At 46.1% G+C, this 18,485-nt stretch overlaps 1 protein-coding gene across 1 annotated transcript in view; it reads left to right on the top strand.

The window, feature by feature from the left end:
• The window catches only part of SYT16 (synaptotagmin 16), a 99,967-nt gene that overhangs the window by 65,126 nt on the left and 16,356 nt on the right, over positions 1-18,485 (top strand). Inside the window, exons 5-6 of the mRNA XM_019519880.1 lie at positions 4,327-4,770; positions 7,289-7,478. Coding sequence (XP_019375425.1) covers positions 4,327-4,770; positions 7,289-7,478 — 634 coding nt within the window. The remainder of the gene's footprint in view (positions 1-4,326; positions 4,771-7,288; positions 7,479-18,485) is intronic.

Here is an 18,485-nt window from a genome sequence, read left to right as displayed (position 1 = left end):
TCCGGACCAGCTGATTTAAATACGTCCAGTCCCTCCAGAAGTTCCCTGACTAAATCCTCACTGACCCTTGGCCTAGGTGCGCCTCCCCTGGGGTCTGAGGGGGGCCCAGTGGGGGGACTGATTTGGTCCCTGCTCAGGAAAATGGAGGCAAAGAAGTTGTTAATAGGTTAGCTTTGTCATCTGGTGTGACAACCAGGTTTCCTAGCGTGTCTTGCAGGGACTCATCACTATGGTGCACACTTGCCAGGGAATCCTGAGTGTCCTCTTTTCATTTGTATGCTAAGTGGCCTCACATTTTGCTGTAGGAGTACATATATTAGTATCATAGGAAAGCAAGGCTGGAAGGGACATCACAAAGTCATCTAGGTCAGCTCCCTGCTCGAAGCAGGATCATCCCTGACTAACCGGTCCCAGCTAAGTGTATGTCTAATCTGCTGTTGAAGGCTTCCAAGGATGGAGATCCATAACTCCACAAGGCAGCCTGCTCCGGTGCTTCACCACTTTCACACTCAGGAAGTTCCTCCTAATCTCCAATTTAAATGACACCTTCTGAAGCATGAGACCATTTAGCCTGTCCCCTACAGTCACAGAGAAAGACCCATCTCCAGTCTCTCTGTATATACCCTTCAGGTATTTGAGCAGTGCATACAGAATTTCAGAGGTCAGACATGCCCGAGTCCCATTTTTTATTTACTCTAAGTAGCTGTTCATCCAGTTGAATTGTGCCACTTAATGGAAAACTTTAAATGGGGGGAACTAAATGTTCTCCCATACCTCCAATACCCAAGTACTGTTATGTGCCATTCAAATAGACCTACATTTTGAGACAAAAACTGTAATTTTGTGCTTCTGCAGTGAAGCCTCAAGTGCCATTTCAAGGCTAGGGCCATTTCAAGGCTGTTTCCATAATTACTAGCTTTACTTAGATTTACCGATTTTTTTCCTGATAGGAATGTATTTATTTTACTTTCTTAAATGTACATAAATTCTCTTAGGCATTTATGATCTGTTTTCAGAAACAGACTGTACCACTAGATGTATTTAGCTTAAACCTGGATAGATTTAAGCTAACTACAGCTGTGCTGGGAGAGAAAAGCTTTTTTTTTCCACAAAATAGACAGAGGCCAACTATAACCCTGAAAGTAAATGGATATTTAGCAGTAACTTCAATAGGAGCAGGATTAGCCTTCATGCACCAGGTGCCTTCTTTGAAACATGGGCTGCCTACACATGTTCAAATGACCTGAGAGAATTCTCCCAGGTTAGTTTTCCTGGTACAAAAAGTTACCTAGAGACACCTGCACAGACACTTGAGTACTGAGCCCTTGAAGAGCAAAGCGCTGGTGGTGCTGATACTGCACAGCCAGGGGGTCCCTGTGCACTCATCTCAGAACACATCTGTGCTTCCCCAGTTTGCCTGGTGACGCACAAGGCAGCTCTGACTGGCTGACTTAGACTGCTCAGTCAGCCTGTGTCTCCCTGCAGCACAATATGGGATCCTGAAGGGGGCATGTTCTGCTCCCTGCTCAGCTGGAGTAGTAAAGTCCAGCCCATGCAGCACACTGTCTCCCTGGTGGTGGGGGAAGCAAAGCTCCCTGGGATGCTGAAGGACTGTGCTGCAGCTTGTCTTAGAAGAGAACATAGACAAACATTCACTCACCCAGGAGAAGCTCTCCTGGGAGTGATTTCACCCTGGTTGTTTCCATGTTATTTATCTTCTGGAGCAGCTATTTTTGATCTGGGAGAAAAATCCTGAACATCTGTACACTCATGGCTTCTCCTGGGAGAGCAGTGACTCTCCCAGGAGAAACTGAAAGTTTGTATGTGACCTGAAGAAGAGCAGCTTCCAGGCAGCAAAATGCTCTTTAAAAGCACCACTCCAATACAGCTCCCTAAATGGTAGGATAGCCAACCACAGAAGAGTTACTCCACTGGAGAGAGATTTTCAGATGCTATTGAGTTAGCATAACTCCTACCCTTCCCCCGGCTTCTCAGCCACCAGTATAAGGTGCATTGTCAAAACAGCAGTTGCATGCTAGAGATTTCTCTTTGGCTGCCACGTTAGGAAATGCTGGCAGTTAGCCTACAGGCTGCTCTAGATTATGCCCAGAGGTTAGGCCACTCAGCTCTGGATCAGGAGGAAGTTTTAAAAGCCACTAAAATGTAGTTCTCCACAGCAAGTGGTAGCAAACCACAGACACAGTTTGATTTCCCTTCCTTAAAGGAAAATGCAAGGATTAAAAACATGGTGGGATCTGAGTAGAGAATGAAGACGTACAGGGAGACGTGCACCTATATGCAGTTGCATCATGCTCTCTCCGTAAACGGTGCTCCATCCACCAAAACAGAAGTGAGTTGACAACTAGTCAGTATCACGCCCATTAACATAAGATCAGGTCCTTCTCCCCAGCCTGCCCTACCTTGTGTTTGCATGGGCAAAATCCTGTGTCTGTGATGAGCTAGAAGGAGCCCTTTGCTTAGGCTTGTTGGGAATCGTTTACTCACTCGACCCGTGGGCAGAGTCCCAGGATGGCAGGGTGAGCAAGTTGTTTGTCCACTGCATTCTGCAAACACAACCACAAGTTCTGTGCAGGCCGTTTGTGCGCACACACCAACTCATGCTCACTCTCACGCTTGCTTTATCAGATACATGCACCAGTCAGATAACTGCCAGCTCCTGCATGAATGGGAAAATACAGGGTTGCCCTCAAAAATGGGCTTACCCATTTGACAGGACAATTCATGAGACGTGGTGGAAGGTTTGGCTTTGTTTGATACATCGACTCCATCAGCGCTTCTTAAGGAATTGCATCCTTATTGCTTAAGACTTCAATAGGTAGAGCCCCATACTGAAAAGATGTGTTGCTTTAAAAATAAAAGAAGATAAATGTTTGAGGAGGGTGACTCACACCACGAGTGACAGGCCTTAATTCACCTTCTGGCTATTAACTGAAAATCTTTCCCTAGTACAGTGTATACTCATGTTTAAATACAGATGATTGATCGCTATAGCAACCCCTTTATCACCCGAAACACATTCTGTCTCGGAGATAAAAAGCACCTTTGAACAGAAATGCACACGCACTCCCGACGTGAGGTAAGGTGAGCCCTGGCAAGGTTTTTTTTTAATCTTGTTTTATCAAGATAAATGTTTTAAAGAAGCAAGGAAAAAATGGTTGCTTGTGAATTAGTTTGCACCAGTTTCATGGTGCGTCTTCATAAAAACATTGGAGTCCAAAGCGAAGATAAGGTAACAGTACTTTAGTGGGAGATCCACACAGGAAGAGGAATCAAAATGTGTTTGATCTGACTCTTTTTCTGTATCCTCACTTCTGTTGTTTTTCCTGTGAGCAAAAGGAAGAAAAGAAGCATTTGCTTGAGTAGATCAGAAAATGGGACTTCCCTCCCATGAAATATTTCAGGATTTTACATTTTTTATTATCATTGTCATGATCATTTTATTATCATATGCAGTGAGACAGCAGAACAGACGGAAATTTTGAAATTTCCCGCAGAACAAAAATTCCCCCAAATGTTGATTTGAAACGATCGTAATATTTTGATAATGTTACATTTCGAAGTTGTAAAAATGCTTCATTTAAATGGGGTGGGAAGTAAAAATGAGTTCTTCTGCACTGTAGCCCGGGTGAATCAAAACAATAAAGTTGAAACTTCATCACATTGAAACAAAACACTTAACTGTTCGTTAAATGAAAAAAGAAGGTAAAAATGATTCCATTTGACCTTCTTGCTGTGTAAAATTTTGGCAAAATCAGTGCTCTCCTACTAATCAGAAAACTTTTCTGTTGGAAATGTTGCGAGCAAGTTCTTCTGCTCATGAGATTGTGCAGCAGACAGATCACAAAATCTGATGGTTAGCTAGGACTGGCCTCTCAGGAAACCGCATGATGTTTGGATTCGAGGTTTTTGGAATAACTAGTGCCTTGCCAAAACACAAGTGCAAATAGAGACATTTTATTTGAATTGGGACCTTTAAAACCCAACTCCACTCCTGTATGAATGCATGACCATATAATGTTCCCAAGGTAAGAACTGAATTGGCATAACGGGTACAGCACACAAGGATTAAGTGATGGCTGCATTCTCATTGCAAATGGGACTGTGTGATAGAGGTGTTACTTTATTGTTAGAAAGTCCAACTATTTCTTCAAGGCATTTAGCTGACTACTCTGTGGTTCTGTCTTGCTGGTTCTGCCATGCTTGTGAACCTTCACACCTCCACTGATCTGTGGGTGTTGTGGATATCGTAGTAATTGTATAAGAACATATTTTTATGCCTTAATTAATTTATTCTTTATCTGGCAGGAACATGATGGAACGCACAATCTTCCAGCTCATCACAGCACCCGTGAGCCCATCTCTAAATGCGGTGACCTAGACATCACCTTTGATTATAAGGCCTCAAGCCAGAAGCTGGTGGTGACTATCCTAGAGGCAAAGGATATCCCAGACAAGGACCGTAGTGGTGTGAACACGTGGCAAGTTCACACTGTTCTGATGCCCAGCAAGAAACAAAGGGCGAAGACGAGTGTGCAGAGAGGACCCACTCCTGTGTTCAAGGAGAAGATGACCTTCAGCAAGGTGGAGCCAGAAGAGCTGAGTAACTATGCGCTCCGGTTCCGTCTCTATGCTGTGCACAAAATGAGCAGGGAGAAGATGATGGGGGAGCAGTTGTTTTACTTGAGCAACCTCAATCAGGAGGGAGAAATGAAGGTGACGCTGGTGCTGGAGCCCCGGAGCAACCTGAGTGTAAGTCTATTTGAAAGGAGAAGAGCCTTTCTCAACACAGTGTCACTGGATTAGGGAGGGGGTGCAGTAGGCTTGGCTAATCCTTTGAGCTGGGGAATGGCAGCCTGTGGCCCGCATGCTGCATCCAGCCCACCAAGCAATATCATTGGTCTCATGAAGGTGGGATACTGACAGCAGTTTGGCAGCAAAAGAAACAGCTGCTGGGTCAGGACTGCAGAGCTGGACAGGAGTGGCTGCTGGGTCAGGAACCAGCGAGGAGAGGGGTGCTCATATTCAGAGCAAACTGCACTACTGTGGGTAGCTTCTCCTTAAGTGATGGCGGCCCCTGCTTTAAGCCGTTTGCTCAGGGTTCCCAACACACCCGCCACCACTCAGCTCCCGGTTGGCATCCTCCTCGCAATCAGTGAGCGTCACCCTGAGTCAGTGCAAGCTTTGTGCTCTGCTCCATGGTATCTGACAGGACCCTGTCATACGTCAAGCACTAACTTTGTAGGTAGTTGGCTCTTTTTATAGCTGGATGGACATTTTTATGGTGTGATCATTACTTTGCATGTGTGGCCAGTCTAAATTTATTGCGCAATTAACCAGTGAATGGCGTAATATATGTAACGTGTGGCAGGAGCCACACATTAGCTCACCTTCTCTGTCATAATTTCCAGCGGGGGAGGCACATTTTTTAAGTATTGTTTCTTTCTTTCTTTTCTTTTTTTTTTTTTTTTTTTTACATAAAACATTATTCTCCTTTGTGGGTATTTGGGACTGGCTCTTTCTGCATGACTTTTCAGCCTGAAAAAGAAAAGGCTGAGAGGAGACTTAGTAGCAGCTTACCACTACATAAGGGGAGTACATCAAGGGCTCAGTGAACAATCGCCTACCCTGGAAATCTTTAAGGGGAGACTGGACAGTCACCTTGCTGAAGTCACCTGACCCCAGGTGTCCTTCATGCCTGATGCAGGGGGCTGGACCTGATGATCTTCCAAGGTCCCCTTCAGCCTCACAATCTATGAATCTGTGAGCCTGTCGAGTGTTGGTTAGAGGTTTCAGAACTAGGTACCCAGTTGCTACCACAAAACGCAGTCACAGCCACAGGCTGGTTAGTGCTTATGAAAGGTGCTGCAGTACACACAGCCCATGTTTCCATGTTTTCAACCCCAAGTACTTCACATTCATGAGTGCATGTGTTCCAACATTTGGATACTTAATTTTCCTAATCTGGCCCTGACCATCTTGGGCAGCCTCTTGTATAACCAGAGAGCTTCCCAGCTTGTAGAGAGTCCTTTTGTATAGACTGTGAGCATAACCAGGCTGGGGCTTTAGAAGAAGCCTAAGGGAATGTGGTGCCTCACTTGTATGGGATGTGGGTGCTTCTCTCCTTTAGACTCCACTGAAAACCACATCTTCAAATCCCAAATGGTTATCACATATTATGGCATTGTACCAGGATCATTACCGTGTCATCATTGTGCTGCCAGATACCTAAAGCATGCAAAAGCCTGTGAAAACCCAGAGTGCTTTTTTCAAAGTAGAGATATGTGGGAAGAGTGAGGTGTTTCCTGTTGGGGGTGGGAGGGATGTTGTAGCTGTGATAGTCTGAGTAATACCCAAGAGGCAAGGGTTTTTTGGTGGACCAACTGTAGAGAACTATACAGTTGGTTGAATGTATGATATAACCAAAAATATCCATGCCTCTCGTTTTTACTGTGCTGTCAAGTTGGGGGGGGGTCTTTTAATGTAGCCAGTCATTTTTTTCTTCTGTGTCCTGAGTGATGATGGCGAAGGAACCATCCGTTTTCTCCAAAAGCAAATGGAAAAAGAAAAAGAAACAGGCCAATTTTTGTGTTACTATTCAGTCCTTTGGTTGTAACAATAATAATAATAACAGATAACCTTTCCCTTGAAGGCTTTGTCTACACTGAAGAAAATCACTTTGATTCCAGAATATAGTTTCTGCATGGGGTGCTATTCTGGACTGTTTAATATGTTATTCCACAGTAGCTATCTGTGTCACTCAGTTTCCTGGTACAGACGAGTCCTAAGTTTTTTCACCCTATAAAGGAAACTCCTTATGAGATTAGGCACATAAAATGAATAATAAATCATCTCCCAGGTTGAAGGAGAAGGGAACATGATGCCAACAAGGAAGAAAGCAAGGATATATGGAGAAAGTGTCAAAAAAGAGAAGATTGTGCGAGACACATTCCATCAGAAAGCAATTTTCAGGGAGATTTACTCTCCAGTTGATGCACTAGAATGTATGCTTATCTCAAAAGCTTTGATTTACGCCAGTAATAATACATTAGGCAGGGCTCCTGGTCTTTAGAGAGAGAGTGTTGAAGGATATGTTTCTGCAAAATACCGCTGTGATTTGGTCTTCTGCCCCATTGTTTTCGTGCAGCTGATTCCTGATCCTGGGTACCTCTTAAGAGGAGATCTTTCCCAAATTAGACTACAAGGTGTAAATTCAAGGGGAAGAGGTGTGAAGCATTCCAATGACATTCTTTGGTCTTCTTTCTTGCAGAGCGGAGACTCGCAGCTTAGTCTGTCGGCCATCTCCCACAGCGATAGTGCTTCTTCAACACAGTCCCTGTCACACGGAGGGGTGCCAGAGCTGCTGGTGGGGTTGTCATACAACGCTACAACTGGACGGTTGTCAGTAGAGATGATCAAAGGCAGCCATTTCCGAAACCTCGCTGTTAACAGGCCGCCTGGTAAGTGAAGTCCCCTGTCACATCGCCTGCTTTTCATCCAGGGGGTTGGCTATTCGTATAGGGGGTTGGACTAGATGTGACCTCCTGAGGTCCCTTCCAACCCTCACTTTCTATGATCTGTGCCATCAAGTCAGAACTTTATTTCCTTGAGGCCAGTTTTCAGCATTTGGATACCAAATTACAGATTTTGCCAGTTCAGGAGCAAATTAGAATTTTACGTTTGATCGTAATAATTTTTTAAAATCCTAATATATATGTTGATGAATTTTCCAGTACAATCTGACTAAGAGTCCTATGATACAGCCCTCACTGCTGTTACCTAAGTGCCTCAGAGTCTTTAATGCATTTGCCTTCTCAAAGCCCCCTTGAAGGAGGGAAGTGCTATTAATGCCATTTTACAGATAAAAGACTAAGCCACAGAGGGGCTAGGTGACTTGTTCAGTCTTCACGGCCAGTCGGTCCCTGGCTTCCTAGCTGAGGCTCCCGGGTGCTGTCTACAGAGGAGGTATGTGTCGTGATGTAGTTACCTGCCTACTGGGAGCTGGCTGAAGCCCCTTTCACCACAGACACCAAACAGCCCCCTTCTAGCAAACGTTTTAGGATGCTCCTGCCTTGCACTAGATCTGAACTTGGGATTTATAGATCAAAACTCTTTGGGGCCTTGATCTTGCAAGGTGTTGCTTTGGCCCTCGTTCAACACAGCACTTAAGCAAATACTGCAATTTACAGCTGTGAGCACATCCATGGGAAGGCTTCGGCGCCTCGCTGGACTGCAGCCAGAGTGCTCTGCACTTTGCAGAATTAAGCCCCCTCTTCTGTCGCCAGTCCCTCAAGAGCTAAGGGCACGTTTACACAGCAGTTGAAGGAGTGAGTGAAGCTTATGTAGATGTTAACTGAGCCAGCTTTTAACTAGCTTATTACTGCTAGCAATATAGCTATGGTAGCTCAGTGTTGGCTGGCTCCCAATATCTATTCTGCACCTTGGGCATGTTTTGCAGCACATACTGAGCTCTGTTTTGCCAGTTATGCTGATATCAGGACCTGAAAGCTGGCTCGCTCACTCCTTTGATGGCAGCCTACATGTACCCACATCTGTCTGTCACAAATTCAGGGTTCCTTGCAGCTTTTCTGCTCTTCCCAAGTGTACCTGTCACAGGTCTTGATAGAACCCCTTGCTCTTTCCTGCCTCAGGACAGGATTCCTCTTCAGTCAGCCGTGGGCTACAATGCCCTGTGTGTCAGCTGCACATCTGATTTGACTCAAGCACTTGAAGTTCTTTCCTTTAGGAGCCAGGGACCAAACAGACTCCATAAAGCCAAAGTATTGCTGATTTCTCAGTAGGAAACTAAGCACTGGAAAAAAAAACCAGTATAGACAGGCTATGCGCATGTCTGTCTTCCTACCATCCTCTGATGGACACACAACTTTTCCAGACATCCCGAGTAGGCTTTTGTTTCCAAGTCTGGTTCCCTAGTTTGCTGCCCTTCCCCAGCAGTGTGTCATCACTGAAGAGTTAACTCTAGTGATCAATACTTACTTAACCTACACTTAGATGTGAGCAGCCAGACTACAATGTTCAACTTGGGTAATCAATGGTGCTACATCCAGAGATGTGTCACTAGGACTTTTGGAGACAGTACCCATGCCTCGTTGGGTTGCAGTATACTGACCCAGGCTGATTCTTTCCCAGTGAACTGTGGGAGGACGTGTCTGTACTGGACAAGGAATGGGGAACTGGAAGATTTTCAGTACACAAGTGATTTAGCCTTTATTGCCATAGCAAAGTAGACATAAACTACCAGCCTAAGTGAGTGTTTCATTCAGGTTTAGCTAATAATCCCAGATGAGACCTCTAGCTTGTATCAAAAGCATGATTCTACCTCAGTGAGGGGTTGATGTGCAAGGATGGGAGCAGGTTAAGGGGAAAATCTCAGTAAGAACCCAGTAGGAACATCCTGAGTTCTTGGTTCTTCTCTGTGTGCAGGGCCTTGGTTCTTTCTGGGTTAACCAGCTGTGTTGGCTGGTCAGAGTTTGCAAAATTGTCTGGCATTGTCCATTAACATCTGGTAAGCGCTTGCTGCTAGATGACTACCTTGACTCATTCTTCCCCTTCCTGCTTGTACCAAACAGACTCTTATTGAGTTAAACCTGTATATATATATTCATGTAGTAGACAGGATACCAATAATCAGACAATGTACAGGAATTCATAAGTTATTACAGGGCAGCTTCATATCCATCACAACCTGCTTCTTGCCTCCAAAGTCATAGTGTATGATTATTTTCCATTCTGTACTGAATTTACAGCCCTGTAAAGTTTCCGGTAACATGATGGGAGGAAAAAATCTGTTCAGATGGAGACAGTCCAAATTCGAACTGGCTCTCATAGCCATTGCTGATGTTACAGTGGAGCACTGTGGGATGCAGGCTGCTGCACTCTGGATGAGAGCTTAAAGCAAGGGTTGTGAAGGAGGGAGTGACTAAAAATCCCAGCTCGCTTGCTGTTGAAATGTGAGGTAGCCTTGGTTTCCTGGTTGGTACTTCTCTCCCATTCAGTTGTTCTGGGTGGGGGGAATGAGCTATTTTTGACAGCGCAGTGGGAACTTCAAGCATTACTGTGCTTGTAAAGTGTTGTGGAACACCTGAAGTGTGTAAAGGGCTGGAAACCCAACCTGCTACTCAGAGACACTCCTGCAGGACGGGAGCGAGCGGCATACTGCATGTAAACTCCCATGCCCTAGCCCTGCTGGCTCAGGAGACGGGAGAGAGGAGTGTAATGTTTACTCGCCATATGGCACTTGGCAGATGCTCCAGGGAGGCGACACAAGGGATGAGAACTTCCCACACACACAGATTGCACAGTAGCTGCAGAGCGACTCAGTGGAGATTGCTGCAGCCCAACGGACAGCGTAGCTTCTGCCGCCTCTTTGACACGTGCACACACGCACACCTGTTGCCCCCACCCCAGTGTGGGAGGAAACAGCGGGGAGCTCTGCACAGCCATAAATCCTTTACTCCATCCCTGCCTCCGCCCTGCTCTTGACCCCATGCACAAGGAAGCTCCCTGCCTTGGGTACAACAAACAGGCCTGTATGCAAGCCCTGCCTCATGCACGGGGGGAACTGCTGCCTCGGGGGCTCCCAGCAGGTAGAGGGGACTGGATTGACAGTGTTTTGGAATAGCAATGTCCTAGGTTTAAAGCTTTTGCCCTGGGATCCTATAGACATTGTCCCACTTACGTGCATGTGAAGTACCTAGGAAGTACTGAGATATTTTTTGGGGGGTGGGCAATCCAGACAAATTTAAGTTAGTTGCCATCCAAGCTGCCTTGGTGACTGTTCTCTGCACCTGTTTTGATGAGAGTCAAAGCCTGGGGCAATCAGACGTGGGATAGACCAGTCTGTTTTCAGCTGTGCAGTCTGCAAGGGCTCCAAGGGACATGGGTTTGAGTTAGGAAAAGGGCTTTTTTTTTTTGCTGGATTTACCTTGCACATTATCAGAGGTTTAAAAGAATGTTATTGACAGTGGAGTCAGTTAAATATGGAAACCATCATTGTTTATCCAGCAAAAATGGAGGGATCCAGCAGCATACTGATGGGTACATTGTAGTGAGCATGTACAATGCTGAGGTTAGCTATAGGCGCACATGAGACATTCTAAGAGGCTTGAATCTCTGAGGGTTGAAAGTAGTTTGGGTCAGGAGTGAGTGCAAAGAGGGGCCCAACTCTGTACTCTTAATTCACGTGAGTCACTCTGCTACCTCCGCAGGGCACGTGGAACAACTCCTGAAGGCAAGGCCACAATAGCAGGCCTCTGACAATGAGCATGAGTGTGTGTGTGTGTGTGTAAGAGAGAGAACCTCCACTCATTATTTTGTTGTGCTTTTCTTACGATGCATCTCTTTGAGCGCTGACATCTTCGGGTACAGGCAGATGTAACAATTGTCTTGCTATCAGAGGAAACGGATGCAAGCTGTTCTGATACAGCTGGTGTGTCTGCATGATTCTGTAATGATACCAGCAGAGCAAAACTGCACCAGCTTTAAACCTGCTTCACTTAGAGTCGGGGCAGCTTAGCTCACTTATATCCCTACAGGCTCAGGCACATGTAACGGTTAGGTCGGGGTATCAAGCTCACCCTGACTTCTAGACCAGGTCTGGACCCAGCAGTGGTGTGAGAGGTGGCGCTGGGTTGGCACAGCTATCACTTGCTCTCTTTTGCCTCCAAAGGTCCCTTATCCCTGAATTCTCTAGCAGGCTTCCCCCTGAATTCCTGGGCCCGTGACAAGCCCCACAGGCCAGAGGAAATGACTCTGGGGGCCAGATATGGCCCACAAGCTGTATATGTGACACCCCGAGTTAGGTAAGATCATATACTGAACACTTTCAAGCATCAAATCCCTCCCCACTTTTTAAAGCAGCTGAAACATATGTTTGTCTGTCCTTTCAGTATCTTATATATGGTCTAATACCTCACCTTATTTAGTCCTTCTACAAATCATCACCTTGTGCTAATATTTTGCTCTGTTATATAAAGGGAGAACTCTTCTTTCCTTCCTCCACGTTCTCCTAATTTTGTTAGGGACTGAGGATGGTTCTGGGGTTTATATTTTTGTCCCTTGCCTTTCATGAAGGATGTACTCACAAAACAGGCATCCTTTGGAAGTGAATCATGGCTGTGACCTGCAACCTTGATACATGTTCTTGCTATTATGTAATATTATTAATTGTGGTAGCACCTGGGACCCAAGAAGAAAGCCAAAAAGATCCATTATTCCCAGCAGCACATAGACACAATATAGATAGTCTCTGCCCCCCTGCTAGACATTTCTGGTGCCCTGTTTGATGTCACTGTTTCTTTGCAGTCTTCATTCCTTCCCCTTTGCCATTTCTTTGGGGGATTTACGTTAATGTAAAAGGCAGCTTGACAAAGACTATTGTGAAGACGTCCTCTCTAGTAAGAAAAAGCATCACCGTTTTTCAGCAAGTGCAGGATGATTCACACATGATAATTACAACCCTACGTGATCATTATTATACCAGCAGCATATTAACCCCATTAAACAAATACAAAAGGATTAATGTTGGAAAAGAGAGAGAATGAGCACATTTAAAGGTTCCATTAGGAAAGGGGAGAGTTCCTGAAGGAGAGATCAACAGGCGGAGAGTGAAAACAAATCTCAGTTGACACTGTGGGCATCAAGGCTGGCAGGTACAAAAGAGACCCCAGCATTCTTGTCTACAGATGTGACCCTCATTGCTGTGCTATCTGTACACCTCCCCATCTGTCGTGAGTTGTATCCTCTCAACATGCCCAAGAGCTGGAGCAGTCCTTGTTTCCCCTACTTTAGAGGTGAAGAGCTGAGGAACAGCTAATCACAGAGGAGTGGGGCTGGCAGAGACCTCCAGAGGTTATTTAGTGCAACCCCTGCCTCATCCCTATCCAAACCATCCCGTACAAATCCATCAGCTAAACTCTTCGTAAAACCACTGTCAACCCCGTCATAACACAAGACATCACACATAAACCTGCCACGGGTAAAGCAGGAGAATCACAGCAGCCAACGTCCTGCTTCCATAAAGGTTGTTAATGCATGCTCAAAAGATCCCAGGTAGAGGCTCATACCTCCAGCTACAGAGGAAAGCAACCCCTGGCCCACCATCTCAATCTGACCATGGGGTAAAATTCCTTCCTGACCCCAAATACAGTAGTTGGTCTAACAGTGAGAGGAGAGGTAAGACCCTGTAGTCAGGAACCTCCAGCTTTTAGTCCCAGCAGAAGCATTGGCACTGCCCAGTTGGTCCCTCCAGCCTTGGCTGCAGTCAGTGTCCAACGCCTTTGAGGAAGGCCTTGCCCTGTGGATGAAGTGCCTTGCCCAGGCTCACACTGAGAGTCCCCACTGAGCCAAAAATTGGAAGTGGGTGTCTGGAGTCCTAGTCTGGAGCCTTCAAACGATACCATCCTTTCTGCCCTGCACTTTCTGGGGGAGTAAGGGAGACACATAGCAAGGTCACACCAGGAGTTATCACAGGTCTCATTGGCTTGAGAAACTCAGAACCAGACGGGTTGTGAATTTAACGCAGTGCTTGACATGTGACACCTGCCCAGGGTGGGCCGTGGTCTGTGGGGGCAAGGTGGATGGCATCCTCATGCTAGCTTTGATTTAACACTGGTAACAAGAGCAGTGATGAGGTGGCAACATGTATTTCCATGCCGGCTGCAGGTGCCTGTTGCACTTGGGGTCCCAGCGGGCTGCTGTGACTTCACTGCCATCACTGGCTAAGGTAGCAAGGGTGAAGGCAGCATGGGAAAGCCAGCCCACATCACAGTCACACTTTCACTCACTACTGTAGACTTACCTTTAGTCTCACATTTGCACCTGGATCATTTCCCTTCTGAATTTCAAACTCCCTTAGTTTATACTTGAAAAGGACATGGATAAATGTAGAACTTGGGGTCAGATTTGGGTTAAATTATGAGAAGTTGTAGCTGTTTGCCACAAAACTTTCCCTTGAGACTATTCCACCCAGGCCAGCAATGTCTCTCCATGTTTACAACCCCCAGTAGGATTTGGGATCTGTGTACCTACATTTAATGCCACTCAGAATTTCTGCAGTCTCTATTGAGGGTAACTTGACAGATTTTAGAGCCAGTTCTGGGTGGCTGGGGATCTGATGATAACTCAAGGAGAGTCACGTGATCTGGTAAATAAAGTAAACTGGTGGTTGATGAAGGGTGCATATTTAGCATTCATATTGCTTTCAAGGAGCCATTTAAGTAACAGCAAGAAATGCTGTCTGCTGCAGAGGAGTTGTAAGGTATCATCCTGTGTCCTGACTTTTAACACATGTCGCTCTGCCTAAGCTACCATAGAAGATAATGAGAACATAAGTAACCAATGGCAAACATTGAAGTCCACAGCTCCAGACATGATCATGTTGGGAATGTATGGTAGATGCCCTCCTGACTGATAGATGAGGCATTGAACAGGGAATCCCCAGAGCTGAAAGTCTGGATTGCCATAGCATCTAGACTGGGGCTATTGTGTCCTGCGCACATCAGGCCCAGGAGGGAGACCTGTAAGAGGCTCAGCTGGAGTTTACCGGCATAGTTCTAGGCCTAGCCTGCAATTGAAACGTGTGATTGCAGTGCAGGTCGGTGCAGCTGGGAGTTTTAATCTTCCTATGAAACCTAGTCTATCTAGATTGGCCAGCAGTCAGGATGCAGTAACACAGTGGAGGCCAACCCTTTTGGCAGACCTAGCACAAACTAGCCCCACACCCTTCCCAAGCACCACTCCAGTCCCCTTCTCCTGCCTGATCTGCTGCTCTGCTTTCTGCTTCCTGCTATGTGCTCCCTGCCCAATCTCCTCCCCTGCTATGTTCCCTGCCCTATCTGCTGCTGTGCTGCCTGTCCCCTCCCTGATCTGCTGGGTGCCACACACAGAGGCTACCCGTGTCCCTTGTGGCACTTCTGCCACTAGGTTGGCCAGCCCTGCACTAATGGCAGCTTTACAGCTTTAGCTGAATTAGCACGGAGGGGATCCAGGGAGCTGACATTGTTCTTCAGTACCCTTTATCTCATGCCCTAAATAACCCATGCAAGCCAATGGCCTGAAGAAGGGAGTTGGCTGAGTACCCAAGTTATACATTGATTAACTCCTTGGGAAACACTTTAAATATTTTGACAAGGAGGTGCTGGGGAAGTGCCGGGGAAACTCACCCATTGGGTAACAACAGCTATCCAGCAACTGTCTTTAACACAAGTATTTCAGTGTAAAAGAAAATGCTGAAAAGGCATATTTCACCCTACAAACCCAGTCCTTAGAAGAATACTAAATGTAGCTCCGTTTGAGTCAAAGGAACACCAAGCTCAATTTGCAGCTACGTAACTGTTGATTCCAGCCCCGACTCTCATATCTTTAAGGCAAGAAAAAAATAAAATCCAGAAATAAATAGAAGAAAATACACCAGTTCCCAAGGTAACAATCTGTGAATCCCAAATCAGTTGGAGGTAACTATTTAAAGCCAATCTGCAAAGAACCTAACGAATGGCAGGGAATATGGTGGCAGGCCATAAAATAAAGGCATGCTTGTGGATACCACTCCAATAAGTGTAAAAATAATAATAATGAAGGTGTAAGGTCCTTTGTCATTGGGCTGCAGCTGAGTTACTGTTTTTGTAGCTGAAAATATCATCTTCCATTAGCTGGAGAGTGGTGTTTGTTTTACACATCCTGCCTTCTGTTGCTCTAATGCACTGGGCATGCTAAACGCTAGATCCAGGAGCTGGGGCGGCAGGGATTTCCTCTAGCACATCGCTCACTGATCAAATTCCTTCCCTCTTCCTGAGGCTCTCAGGTAAATGCAAAACCTACCATGGAAACCTATGTTTTCCCTCTTGGAGAAAGGATGGGGCATACTGTGCAGCTAGAGAAGTATTTGTATTAGTGTTCAGAGCTAGGTGAGATATCTTGGGGCAACACTGTAGATGTACCTTTATAGGACAGACGTAACCATTATATTTGTATTGGATGGAACTGGTTGAAGCTGTTGCAACGTAAGTGTTGTGTCTTCACGCTCCTATAGTGATATAATGATTTTACTAAAATAATAACATTTCATTCTGGGTTCAAGTTCCAGCAGTTTTGTATGACTGTTGGAGCATGAACACATAACATTTACATTGCACCAGCTGATGAGTGCTTCTGAGAAGCACCATCTCCTTCCCTGTTAAAGCGCTGGGAAGTGACATGTGTCTAAATCAGTGGATCTCAACCTGTTTAGGCTCTAGGATAATTCCCCTTGGATAATTCCCCCCTCTAGAATAATTCCCCCTTGGATAATTCCAGCTCTTAGTTTTCACTCATTTTCTGATTACAAAAAAATACTAGAGCAATCCTTCTGTTGCAGAGGACTCAGACCACAGCAGGGCAGAATGGTTTTAACACTGGATTCCTATTTGAAATCTCTGGGTTTGTCTTGCGAACCGTTTTGTGCACCTAACAGTGCTAACATTGCATGGCATCCCGCATCACCCTTGAAAGGATCTCAAGGCACCCCAGCGTGCTGGGGCACCCTGGTTGGGAGTCACTGGTCTAGACTCTTTTGCTTAGACTGGTCTAGACTCACTAGTCTAGACTCTTTGATCCTTCTTTGCTTCTCAGAGGTGCTGTGAAGGTCAGTTCATGAAACAGTGAGAGGTACTGAGGTACTCCGGTGAAGGAACTCCAGAACGTAGGCTAGCTACCCCATTGGGCAGAAAGCATTTCAGCTCAGAGAGGGCAGATACCATTTCCACACTCACGCTTAAGCAAAGTAGGACACTTTTGTCCTGGGTGTAACTTCACTAACTTCAACACAGTGATGTGAGGGATGACTTTCACGTGGGAAATTGAGACCAGAGAGTTTTCCCTCCTGGAGCATCAGGCAGTTCAGAGGCTGGACGGGGTTATGGAAAGAATCATGAGCAGATCCTCCTGCCAGATTGCAGAATGTGGAAGTGTACCAGTTCAGACCAGTGCCTTTCTGTGCACCAGCTACTCCTTTGTCTCTACTCAGCTTGGTGGGTAAAATGTTTCCTATGGTACAAGCAACGCCAGAAGGTTTCAAGGGCCCTGCTCTGGTGTTACCTCTGAATCTCTCCTGATTTACACTGGGGACATCTACATGTGCGCTTTCCTGTAGAGTTAACTAAATAGCTCTGCACTAAAGCATCAATGTCTACATAGGCAGTGCTGTTAGGTGAGAGTAAACTAATTAACTCCACCATAGGATAGTACTGCTCAACACAAGTACTATCCTACGGTGGAGTTATTTACTCCACTGCAATGCATGTGTAGATGGTGACCAGGGCTGGCTGGAGCATGAGGGTGCTACAGTGCGGGGGGGCTGCCTGCCAGTTAACTCTGCACTAGAGCACCCTCACGCCCCAGCCAGCCCCTGCATGGCACATTGAGCTGTGGCAGAGCAGCTCCGGGCTGGCAAGCTGACGCCCACTCCCCCCCGGACCCAGCAAAACATGCTACAGCCCTGTGTGCATGTGTAAATGCTGTGCCTAGGAGCAATAAACTCCAGTGTGAACTACACCAGAGTTTATTTAGGCACACTAATTGCATGTGTAGATGGGCTCCAGGGCTCGTCCCTTGCCACACAATTGAGCAGCAGATCCTAACCTACGGCTTCCAAGAAGGTCTGATTTTCCAGTGTCCTCTCACCGTGTGGATCCTCAGCGGCTTCTGTCAAAGGCACCGGCTTTGCTCCTGATTTATAGATCCCAGTCTTGGCCGGGGGCTACCACTATCATAACTGCAAGGAGCCCATTGTGTTCACACATGGAAGATTAATGAGGACATTCAGAAACTGCCCCTTGCAGGGGTGGGACCTGCACCGTCGTCATTAGGTGGTGCCATTACACTTCAGTGCTGCTAACCGTTTTCCTGCTGACCACCTTTGCCAAACTTTATGGATAATTTGTCTATTGTTCAACCCAAGGCCCAGCATATTGGGTCTAGAGACAGCAAGGAAGCTAGTTCATGGTGGGGGGTGGCAAATTCAGAGCTCAAGCCTTCCCTCTGTTTTCCCTGAGAAATACCTGATTGTCTGAAGTGGGGATGGAAAGAAAAGCTGAAAATATGAACTTCACATGATAGATGTTGGCGGAGCCGTTTACTGCCTTACTGAAAAGCACTCTGAGCCCAGGGGCGAGCGGAATAGGGGCCAAGGTGAGGTCTCCTGTCCAGGAGCCTCTGTCTCCTCTGTGCCCACACCACCAATTTATCCTTTCAGCTTCCCTCATGCTAAGTGAAGGAAACATATATTTCCCTAGATACCCCGGGGGTATCTGTTGGGTGAATATGTTGATGTTTTGTGGAAAATGTGATGTTGGAGTTTTATGAAACGTTAGCAAAGATGTTTCCTGATTTCTTTTTTTTCCCCTCACCACCTGTAAGGCTGTCTGATTCCCCCTGCCCTCCAAAATGAACTTTTTTGAAATCCAAAATAACAT

Source organism: Gavialis gangeticus, unplaced genomic scaffold, assembly GCF_001723915.1.
Source record: "Gavialis gangeticus isolate Ggan-Ray unplaced genomic scaffold, GavGan_comp1, whole genome shotgun sequence".
In the NCBI taxonomy this organism is placed as follows: Eukaryota; Metazoa; Chordata; order Crocodylia; family Gavialidae; genus Gavialis; species Gavialis gangeticus.
Note: the sequence above shows the minus strand (reverse complement) of the source record. Positions and strands in the feature narration are given on the sequence as shown.